The following is an 11546-nucleotide window of genomic DNA, read 5'->3' on the forward strand; positions in this document are numbered from 1 at the left end:
TTTGTGCTTATCAAATTTGGTTCACGGTGAAGTCTTTGTGAGAAGGAGAGCTTGTTCTGGGCTGCTTTGCTGAATAGGAGGGTTCATTGTAAAGCTGCTGTTAGCAAAGGAACAAGAGCTGAAATGCTTGAGAAGAAAAGCCTAAGACTTAATTTCTAAACATATACATATCAGTTGTAGTTTCAAGAAGCCCCTTTCATTTAGGAAAAGGGATAAATGCCCTCATGAATTTACCCAGGCACCCAACCCTCGCCCCCAACACAACCATGGAAATTGCATGTTAAGGCTTGAGCCTGCATCATGTAAGCAGAAGACTTGTTCCAGTGTTTCATATATAATTCAGACATTGTGCAGAAATCAGTTTATTTATGAGGAGCAGAAGCCTGGTTAAGCACTAGGCTGTTACACCCCTTGTGTTCTCCACCCTTCCCTTGTGCAGAACTCCAAAATAGAAGGCTTCAACCGACACCAATTAGTCATGAAATCTGAATGCCTTAATAAACTGAAGGTAGAGAAGGAAATGAGCCTCCAATTATTAAGAAGCCCACATTTGGACATCATGACTCACTGAAGACCAAAGTCTTCAACTAACTGCAGTCTTGGAGCATGTTGTTGAGGGAAGAGGGATGGAGTGTGCAAACATGACATTTAACATGCCCATTATGAAGAAACTGGCATCTGGTGGCTTTGATTTTGGGTTATGATGTATAATAGCTTATTAGATGATGATGATGATGTTTTTATTTGTAAGTTGCTTTGAGAATGTCCATTGAGAAGTGAACCATACATTTATGAAAGTAGTTTAGACAGAAGCTGGGTCCATGCTGTATCAGTGTTCAATGTGGTAGAAAGTTTGAAGCTCCTAGTTCTGACAGCCAGTGTCATGAAGATGAGAACCCAGTCTTACTCATGTTTAACCAGAAGTAAAATCAGTGAAGTAATTATGTAGACATTGTTGGAGAGGATATACTCCCCCCATCCCTTGACAACAAATGAATGGTCATATTTTCGGCCAAACTGAAGTTTCAGGAAAGTCTTCAAGGACAGTCCCACACAGAATGTGTTACAGCAGTCTGATTTGGAGGTAGCAGAGGCATGGATAGCAATGGTAGGCCTCTTTTTCCAGCAGTGGGTGAAGCTGATGAGTCAAGCAGAACTGATAGCAGGTAGCACTGGCCACAGTGGCACCTGCACGTTGCACCTGCAAAGTCAAAGTGGACAGTGCAGCCCTATCCAGAACAGGTCCTCACACATCCACTGTTACTAGCTGCATCTTGTCTAGATTGCTTGTACTTCACTAGTTCATTTAGACATGAGATGCCCCATTTAATCTGTTCCAGTATCTTATTCATCTCCACTCAGCTTGAGGAAGGAAAAGGAGCAACTGGTGTCTTACTTGTCCTTTCCCCATGCTTTTCTATCATTTTATTTATTTATTTTTAAATTTATATCCCGCCCTCCCCAAAGGCTCAGGGTGGCTCACAAAGGGCATAAATGCCGAAGTTAAAACAATAAAACAACACAAAACAGTATAAAATACAATAAATGTCATGTCAGAATGGACCTTTCACAGCTCTGTCTGTGGTGAGATGCACAAACTTGTTAGAGCCAGAGGGAAGGTGAGAAAAGTCCAGTTTCAAAGGGAACAAGAATATACAGGGAGTGTGAGGATCTTGTGCTTCCTGTTCCTCTGACTCCATCCAGGTTCTTATTCCTGAGTATTAGACATGTGTCCTGCTATGGAGAGCCAATGCTTGCTTGCTTCTTTACCCTGTTGCCCTTGGAGGGTCAGCTCAGCTCACTGGGGTGGGGGTTAAATCTTTTCTCTTCCAAGAGTCATTTTGGATTGGGTTTTTTTCTCTCCACAGTTGCCAGAGCAAGAGGTGGTGAATTTGTTTATCCCCATGCAGGCAGTGGGGGCCATTATTGGAAAGAAGGGCCAACACATTAAGCAGCTGGCAAGATTTGCAGGAGCCTCTATCAAGGTAAGTCCCTTTCTGGACTGGCCCTTGGGCATTTGGGAAGCCTTTCCGTGCTGAGCCCTTCCGGCCTCATCCTTTGCTATTCCTCCAATGTTGTCTTCTCTCTGCTGCAGAAACCCTGCATGGCCAACTCCTCCTCAGTGAGGGCGGTTTCCATGGCAGAGTGCCAGGATCAGTTTGTCATTTGTTCTGCACCTACCAGGAACACCAAGTGCTGCCTTTTTGCACTCCACCACCTCTGCATCCATTTTTATTAATCATGTTTGTATGCCACTCTTCTTCCAAGGAACTTGAGGAAGCATTTAAAAAAAAAAAAAACCTGTTGAAATTGCCGTCAGCCACTCATGCATTCTGCAAACAAGGATGGTCTGCTGGTTAAGGGGCAAAACAGAGGCAGGCTGAACACCTTTCTCAGATAGTAGCCACTAGTCAGGAATGCACTGTGGACACTGCCCTAAAAAAATCAATTGTCTCTTCCCAATGCTCATGTGAATGCAGAGAAGTTCAGAGAAGGCAGCTGGCTGCTGACACCGGGTAGCTGATATGCTTGGGAAATGACTCATGGATGGAGACTGACTCAATTTACTCTTGGGGCTTGCCGATGAGTGGGCCTGACCAACTCTGAATGTCACCAATGAGTAAGGTTTGGGTTATATGTGGCCAATCGGAGGAGTCCTGTGTATGAGTCATCAAGAATTAGAGCTGCTGGTATATTTAGATAGAAGCTTGTGATACACCAAAACTACTGCAAAATCTGTCTGATTACACCTTGGTCTCTAATAAAGCAATGTCTGGATTTGTATTTTTGTAAAAAAAAAATGCATTGTTTATATTTGGGGGGCTGAATCTAAATAATGGATCTCCCTCCCCTGTTCCTGGGGTTTGAGGGAATCTCAGAAGCCATACTGGCTGAAACAAGTGGGAAAAACACAAAAATCTTGGGTCTCTTCTTTGTGCAAGCAGAAGTGCCTTCTGTTTGCACAAAGGTACTTTAGGATCCAGTCCATCGATCCATTTGTGTTGCTCCTATTTTGTACTGAGAATGCCTCAAAGGTTGAGCTACAGCAAATTTTGTATAAAATATATAGTGTACACAATAATGTAATTTAAAATATAGGGTCTGAATATCAGGCTGCATTAAAAATAATTGAGAATTAGTTTTACATAAGCTATTAGGAATCCCTCATACAAAGTTGATGATAAATACCAAATGACCAACACAAGATCATATGTGTTTGTGTTGGTCATTTGGTATTTATCATCAGCTTTGTATGAGGGATTCTAATAGCTTATGTAAAACTGATTCTCAGTTACTTTTAATGCCGCTTGATATCCAGGCCCTATGTTTTTAATTACATTACTGTGTACACTATATAATAAATATATTTTTGAAACAAATTTTACTTGTAACTCGACCTTCAAGGCATTCTCAGTTCGTTCCGGTTCATTTTGTTTCCCCCTACACCTTTGCATGTTTTGTCCTTGTCAAGCCCTGCCTCCACTCCCGGAGGGGGGTCTCCACCGGTGGCCATTGTCCTCCTTCCTGCGGTGGCTCTGTGAGCTGGGGCTTCTGCCAAAGGTGTGGGATGAAGGGGTCTCAGAATGGCAGGGGACCAGGTTGGCAGCACCCTTCTTGTCCCTCTGCCTTTGCTGGCGACGGCTTCCTCTCGTCCTCTCTCTCGCTCTCAGCACTCCTCCTCCGGCCTCTGCCACTGTGACTACTACTCCTCGACCCCTTCATCTTCCTCCCTGTTATTCTCCAGCCCCACTCTCAGAACCGCCTTCCCGCTCCTTGCCCCCTCCTCCCTGGCCAGGCGCCCCTCCTTAATAAGCCTGGACGCTCTCCCGACGTTGCAGGCGTGGCTGTTCCTGGGATGTTGGCCACCCGGGCCTCCAAGTGGGCACAATTGGCTGCCACAGCTCTGAAGCCGGCTGTTGGGGCCTCGCTGCAGCGGTCGCCTTTGTTGTCTTCGGACTGGCCATACCCTTCCACAGCCAGCTGCACCTCCCCTCTGAAGCTCCCTCAGGCTTCGCGAACCCAGGGCCTCACCCATCACAGGTGGCCTCCTGTCATTGCGGGGCTGGCGGTGGACTCCGGCTGGGTCCTGGGGCCCTGTCTGCCAGGCTGACTCCTCTGGCGGGCTCCTCCCCGACCCTTGTGTCGGTGAGTGGAGGGGCGTCGTGTTGGGGGGGGGGGGCCTGGAGTCTTGGCAGTCCAGGGCTGGGACAGTCCTTCAAAATGAAACCCCATTTCAGTGATCTTTCTGGTCATGTGCAAACAAGTGAGAAGTACCTTATCAAGATGAAGCATGCAGATCATGCTGTGGGATCACTTTCTTTAGAGTGGCATTTGTATATCCTGCCTGCCTCCTCCTTTCTTGGTGAAGCACTGGTCCAGAGAGGGATTGGGTGTTACATTCTTGGTGTGAAGTGGGGAAGGCAGGAGCCTTGCCCCTTCCAAGCCAGCAACGAGGAGACAAATAAGTCCCAAACCTTAAATCTCTTGGCTGCCTTGAACCTGAACTGAAACCTAAACCTGATCCCTCCCCCCCCTTTCATGGTTTGGTTCAGGTTCAAGGCAACCAAGCGTTTGGGTTCAGTTTTGGCTCACGGACGAAAACCCCTCCAAATCAGTTTTTGAGTTTGGTGTGATTCCCTACTTTCATTTTTTTAATTATTATTATTAATTAAATTTATAAACCACCCTCCCCCAGCGGGCTCAGGGCCGTGTACATCATAATAAAAACATACAATGTTAAAATACAATAAATAGAAGATAATAAGCAATTAGTAACAAAGAAGACTAATAAAATATCCTCCAAATAAACAATGGCATAGATCAGTGTTCACTCCCTCCATAGGGCGAAACATGGACTGGGCATGGGGAGACCATGACAGAGTGATGGTGCAAAGCCATTGCCATCCTCAACCGTAGGCCTGGTGGAACATTTCTGTTTTACACACCCTGCAGAACTGAGTTAGGTCCCATAGGGCATGGATGTCACTAGACACAGAGTTCCACCAGGCTAGAGCCAGGGCCAAAAAGGCCCTGTTTCTAGTTGAGGACAGCTAGACATCTTTTGGGCCAAGGATCGCTAGTAGATTTTGATCTCCCAAGCCCAAGGCTCTTTGGGGGACATACCGGGAAAGGTATGTTGGTCCCAGGTTGTTGAGGGATTTAAAGGTCAAAACCAGAACCTTGAAGCGGATCTGGTACTCAACTTGGAGCCAGTGCAGCTGGTGGAACACAGGTTGCATATGTGCTGTCATTGGGATACCTGCGTGAGTACCCATGCCACTGCATTCGGTAGTTTCCAGGTCAGCTTCAAGTGTAGCCCTATGTAGAGCAAGTTACAGTAATTCAGCCTTGAGGTGACCATTGTGTGGATCACTGTGGCAAGGACAGAACTAAAGAGGAAGGGGACTAGTTGCCCAACCTGGCGAACCTGAAAAAAACACCAGCCTGGCAACATGTGCAACCTGGGCCTCCATGGATAAAGAGGAGTCCAGGAGCACACTCAAGCTCTTGATGGTCAACACCAGTATCAGTGGTGCACTATCAAGGGCTGGAAGTTAACACCCCAGCCTCAGGTCGCAACCCCTCCCCAGCCACAGGACCTCAGTCTTTGATGGATTCAGTCTCAGCTGGCTTTGCTTTAACCATCCCGCCACGGCCTCCAATTCCGCAGCCAAGTTAGGTGGGGCGGTAGCTATCGAGACATAGGTGGATGTCATCTGCATACTGGTGACAACCCAGCCCGAAACTCTGCCCCAGCTGTGCAAGAGGGCGCATATAGATGTTTCACAGCATAGAAGACCAAGGGGTGGTGGGGTGACACCCTCTCTTCCAGCGCCACCCTCTGTCCCCAACCCCGGAGGAATGAAGTAAGCCACTTCAAGGCTACTCCACAAACTCCTACACTGGCGAGGCAGTGGGCCAACAGATCATGGTCGACCATGTCGAACGCCGCCATTAGATCTAACAGCAATAGCAGCACTGACTTGATCCAGCTGTCTGTGGAGATCATCTGTGAGAGTGACCAGCACGGTCTCCATCCCATGGCCAGGGCAGAAGCCAGACTGGAATGGATCTAGGGCCAATGTGTCCTCCAGGAAACTTGCAACTTTTGCACCAAAATAAAATCCTGCAACCATGTGGCACCAAATCACCTTTCACTTTTAAGTGCTTTGCAGCACTAGACTTAATGTTATCAGTCTTTAGTGACAGTCATAGTAAAGATAAAAACACTTAGTGGACATCAGATTAACAAGCATTTGCCTTTAACTAGGGAGCTTCTTGACAGGATCCTTATAATGCCAGATCCACAGGCAAACTGTATTTGAAAGCTTTTGTTTGACTTCAGTGATGCGCAGGCAGCCATGCTTAAAAAGAGAGAACCTCATGAAACCTAGTCTTTGGGCAGTGATGGGGGATTGCTGTTCCTTATTGTGTTCTTTGTGGTTTACAGATTGCGCCAGCTGAGAGTCCAGATGCCAGTGAGAGGATGGTTATCATTACTGGGCCTCCAGAAGCACAATTCAAGGCCAGTATATACCAGATTCGTGTCACACAGTGTGATCAATAGTACTTGTTTACATACATCAGCCCCTGGGCCCATTAATGAGACAGCAGATGTTCAAGAGGAGATGACAATACTGCTGGCTTGACCCAGTGAGGCTAAGCAAGTGAGCAGTTGTTGAATCTAGCTCAAGACAAAGGGGGTGGGGAGATGTGGGACTGTACAAGTCCTGAAGTCTTAGTTCCCAACACAAAGTGCATCAAGAGGGTCCCAGCAACTTTTGCACTTGCACAGCATGCAGGTTGGTGAGTCCTTAGTTAACCTAGGGTTGCTAAGTCTGAACGGCAAGCTGGCGGAGGACTTACCAGGATGCTTTGGGAGACGGGAGGAAAGAAGCATGCTGTGCCTACGTCACCCAAAAGTGACGTAGGGACATTGGTGATGATGCTCTGGTCTTTGGGCAACTCTGTAGTTTGACGCTAATTCTACCATAGACTTTTTGGCCCAAAACCAGAGCATCCCCCCCACGACATCACCAGTGTGCCTACATCGCTTCTGGGTGACATAGGCACATTATATTTGTGGTGGCGACTCTCCCTCGCTGTCCAGCTGGCCGATGCCATGGGGAGCACCGGAAACCAGGTGATCCTAGCAACCCTAACTCAACCTCAGTGCTTGTGCACATTATTTTCCTCCTTTACTGAGTCTTTCAAGGCTCCAGGGCCTCCTCCAGTGCCATATTGCAGTTGTATCTCACTTATCCCCAAGAGACTGTTTTTTTGCAAAGCTTTGCTGCTTCATTTGAGCAAGGCGCAGAAGAGCTGCATGTGGAAAGTTATTTTTTTTGCCCAACATATTATTTTTTTATTTTATGTACCTCATTTATAGGCCCACTGTTCACACTGAGACTCAAGGTGGATTACAAAATATAGAAAACAATTCAGTCACAGCCTAAAATATCCAATAAACAGTGCAGTACGGTTAGGATTACAGAATTGGGAAACAATGCTAACAGATAACTAAGTCATGACGTAATATAATGCAGATAGCAGGTCACAAAGGTAAAAGCCAAAACAGTAAAAGCAAGGTGATACGTTTCAGGTGATGCTGGCTGTGCCCTTGCTAAGGCCAGTTACATTCAAGGTGAGACCATTACTGGTGTAGCTCCCAGCATTAATATGAATCTGAATGCTGGGTTCCCCTTCAGACAGAAAAGCCACTCTATTCCTATTGGGGGCAAAATGGTTTGTTACCACCCCCCTTTTTTTTTTTTTTTTTAAATGGACACTGTTGTGGCCGTAAGATGAGACTTTGCATGGAAATTTACCAGCTGGTCTATTTTTTCTCCTAGGCCCAAGGACGAATATTTGGGAAACTGAAAGAAGAAAACTTCTTCAATCCAAAAGAAGAAGTGAAGCTTGAAGCCCATATCAAGGTGCCTTCCTCTGCAGCAGGCCGTGTGATAGGAAAAGGTGGCAAGACGGTAAGTGGGAGCAGATCTGCTCAGGGTCAAGGGAAGCAGCTGAAAGTACACTGTGTTCCGCAACTGGGAGCTGATGCTGCTTTGGGTTTGGTTTGCTTGACTGGATGTGAGGGCAGGCAAAGCACAAACATCCCAGCACTTCTGTTTAGTGTAGTGGTTAAGTGCGTGGACTCTATAATCTGGGAGAACCGGGTTTGATTCCCCGCTCCTCCATTTGCAGCTGGTGGATGACCTTGGGCAAGCCATAGTTCTGTCAGAGCTGTGCTTGAAAGAGCAGTTCATGCAAGAACTCTCTCAGCCCCCCACCTACCTCACAAAGTGTTTGTTGTGGGGAAGGGGAATGAGTTTGTAAGCTGCTCTGAGACTCCAAGTGAAGGGCGGGGTATAAATCCAATCTCCTCTTCTTCTACTCCCTAATCATGTCATTAACCTGCAAGTACCTTGAGTTGCTAAAATGCAGCCAAGAGGGCTTGCTGAAATAATTTTACTGTTGCAGGTGAATGAACTACAGAACTTAACTAGTGCAGAAGTAATTGTACCACGTGACCAAACACCTGACGAAAATGAGGAAGTTGTCGTCAAAATAATCGGTCACTTCTTTGCCAGTCAGGTGCAGTACTACTTAAACTTATCAAAAAATGTAACAAGGGAAAGACCAGTTTTAAGTGGCTTGGGATTTGTAAAACTGTGAATTTTCAAATTAACACAGATTGTATATATTTAAAAGTACAACAAATGAATTCAGAAATTCAGTGATGTTAAAATGGGGTGGGGCATTGTCTTGGGACAACTGGGGCTTTTTCACACAAAGATTCTGTTGTTGCTTTTCTTGCAGTTTTCCCCAAACCTCCTCAGTTTCTCATTTTCAATCCATTGCCTTTCTGTGGTTTTCTTCTACTTTCACACATTGTTTCAAATGTGGTTTGAGAAGGCAACACAAGAAATGATGAGGGAAATACAAAAATACATCAAACAAGGAAGTGAAGAAATGCTGGGAAAAGTTGCCTTTCAGCACCCAAGTGGGGGTAGGGATCTCCACGTTGAAAGATTCACCAACAGTTGGGGTTTTTCCCGAATGATCAAATTCATCTGCATTTATGCACTATTGCTGGTTACAACAGAAGCATTCTTTCAGAGAGGCAAACAGTGAATAGATGATAGAGTTATTGCTGCAATATACGCTTCACACCTGGCCTTCTGGACCTTGCACAGTGGGCGTTTCACACACACAGTATTGAGTTTCCCATAGTGCTGAACTGACACTAAAAGATCTTGATTTGAGCCTCTCTTTAGGGTTTATCATACACATTCCGGATGCTATTTTTACAGGCTGCACTCTCCCCTTTTTAAAGCTGGAATTTTCTTTTTTTCCTCTGTTGCAGACTGCACAGCGCAAGATCAGGGAAATTGTCCAGCAGGTGAAACAGCAGGAACAGAAACACCCTCAGGGAGCCCCTGCCTCACAGCGCAGCAAATGAGGCTCCAGGTGCTAGCCAACAACTGATGAATGTAGCCCTTCCAACACCTGACAGCATAACCGAACAGGGAGCAAACCAAAGACTATCTGGAGGCATCAAAGTCTGCCCAAGGGGGCTGAGGCTTTGCAGAGGACTTCCAGTAACACAGGCCGGTGGGAGGGGGGGTGATTTCAGCAAGTAGGGGACTGCCTCCTTCATGCCACAGCCTACATGGAGTCTGTCTAACAGTACAACGCTATCCCTTTAGTTGGACTAACATAGGCGGAAATTTTGCAGACAAACCCATTCAGAACCTTTTCTGTACATGTGTGTACATACTAGGAAAGCATTTTTTTTTTACACAGTGCATGGGCTGCTGTACAGGACAGCATTAATATATTTTAGAATTAATATAGCTAACTGAACTAACTCCAGTCTTTAATTTCTTTTTAAAACAGTTACGTTTTGTTTTTAGAACATGCAGGCTTTTCTAGACTTAAAACGGAAAGAATCTAGTCAATTATGGATTTCTAACAGAAAGCAGGATGGAGAGATAGGATTGCCAGCAGCAACACTTAAAAACAGGAGTTTAAAAAGAAAAAGAACTATATGTAGAAGGATTTTAGGAAGACTAATGGCATCTGCGTGCCATCTTGGATCGCCTGTATGTGCCAACAGAAGGGATACCGTCTCGTTAGCAGAGGAATCTCTATGCATTTCTTTCTCCAGCTCATGTGACCTTCTCTTTGCTTCACAGATCTCAAAACTGGTTTTTGCATACAGTCTCTCCTTTTATACCACCAGACAATGCAGTGCTCCGAGTAAACACATTATAGAAAAGAGAAAAACAAATCTACCCAGCCACAACTTCCACTTTGCTTATCGGGATGCCAAGCTTCAGTGAGACCTAGGTTTCCAGGGGGAGGGGAGGGATCTCTCCACCCAGCTCACATGGAAAACTGCACCCTTGGTACATTATTGCATGTAGGATGCTGCCACCAATACTGTGGGAAGTGGGTTTTTAAAACGGGGATCGACAAGAGGTTGTTGGCCCAGGGCATGAAAATTGCAACTTTTTTTCAAAAAGAAAAAAACAAACAAACTACCTCAGGTGTTTTCATACCTCAGCACCTTGCTCTTGTGTATCCCTTTTTGAGATTTTGTATGCCTTGTAAAACTGAGAGTTGGAGCATTTTTTATTTTTTTAATAAAAATGAGTTGGAAATAAATTTAGACAAAGACAGCTGGCAGGTAGAAGAAAGCATCATTCTGCATGATGTCTGTTCTGTATTATTCTTCTGCTAGATGAGAGCCACTGGCCTTGAAACAGTTAATAATAAAAGGATAGAAGTGCAAGAGACACTGGAGCAGAACTCCTGAGTTTGACAGGTTGAACACCATTAGAGTTTTCTGTGCTAACAGATGGATGTTTTACTGGTTTCTGTGAACATATTGTTGTACCAACAGAGTGCAATGCCAGTTTTCTCTACTTCAACCAGTGTTCTGTGAAAAAAGAAATATATCCAGCTAACAAGAGCCTGACCTCAGTAGTTTTATTCAACTAACTTGCTATAAAATATGAAAGCGGGTGGTATGGGAACATGCCTCTCTAGAGCCTTTCTCTCCTGTCTTAATGAGAGGGAAGGTTATGAGTAAGCTGGTGAGGTCAAACTGCAGAACAGAAACACAGGTACTCTCAGACTTGCTTGCGTTAATAGTGACACTTAAAATATCATCGGAGGTCAGATAACGACCACAGCTATTGGCTTAGAAAGCAGTCTCCAATTTTTTAATCTTGATATTCCACACTGAGAATCTAGCAAAGCAGCTCTAACCAAAAAGCATCACATGGATGTAGAACTGAACCAACAGCTGGTATCCAAGCAACCACACAACCTTCTGTGCTATCATAAATGCTGTGAGTGCTCATGGGCATCTCTGTATAGAGGGTTAACATATGCTAAAATAACAAAGAGGCTAACCTCTTACAGGCTTAACAGATAAAAATATGAAGCCAGTGTGCTACAAGATAATTTGCCAACTAACACCTAGGCAACATGGTATAGGTATCATTTGAGGTGTGCTATGATGGCATTCAAGGCAA

At 45.2% G+C, this 11546-nt stretch overlaps 1 protein-coding gene across 2 annotated transcripts in view; it reads left to right on the forward strand.

Annotated features, from left to right (window-relative positions):
- The window catches only part of IGF2BP2 (insulin like growth factor 2 mRNA binding protein 2), a 122029-nt gene extending 110702 nt beyond the window's left edge, over positions 1 to 11327 (forward strand). For both annotated transcript variants that reach the window (XM_015426853.1, XM_015426854.1), the window contains 5 exons: positions 1869 to 1985; positions 6452 to 6526; positions 7854 to 7985; positions 8482 to 8595; positions 9368 to 11327. In XM_015426853.1, coding sequence (XP_015282339.1) covers positions 1869 to 1985; positions 6452 to 6526; positions 7854 to 7985; positions 8482 to 8595; positions 9368 to 9463 — 534 coding nt within the window. In that variant the 3' untranslated portion in view covers positions 9464 to 11327. The remainder of the gene's footprint in view (positions 1 to 1868; positions 1986 to 6451; positions 6527 to 7853; positions 7986 to 8481; positions 8596 to 9367) is intronic.
- The last annotated feature ends 219 nt before the right edge of the window (positions 11328 to 11546 follow it).

Source organism: Gekko japonicus, unplaced genomic scaffold (assembly GCF_001447785.1).
Source record: "Gekko japonicus isolate JY-2015 unplaced genomic scaffold, Gekko_japonicus_V1.1 scaffold14, whole genome shotgun sequence".
Lineage (NCBI taxonomy): Eukaryota > Metazoa > Chordata > Lepidosauria > Squamata > Gekkonidae > Gekko > Gekko japonicus.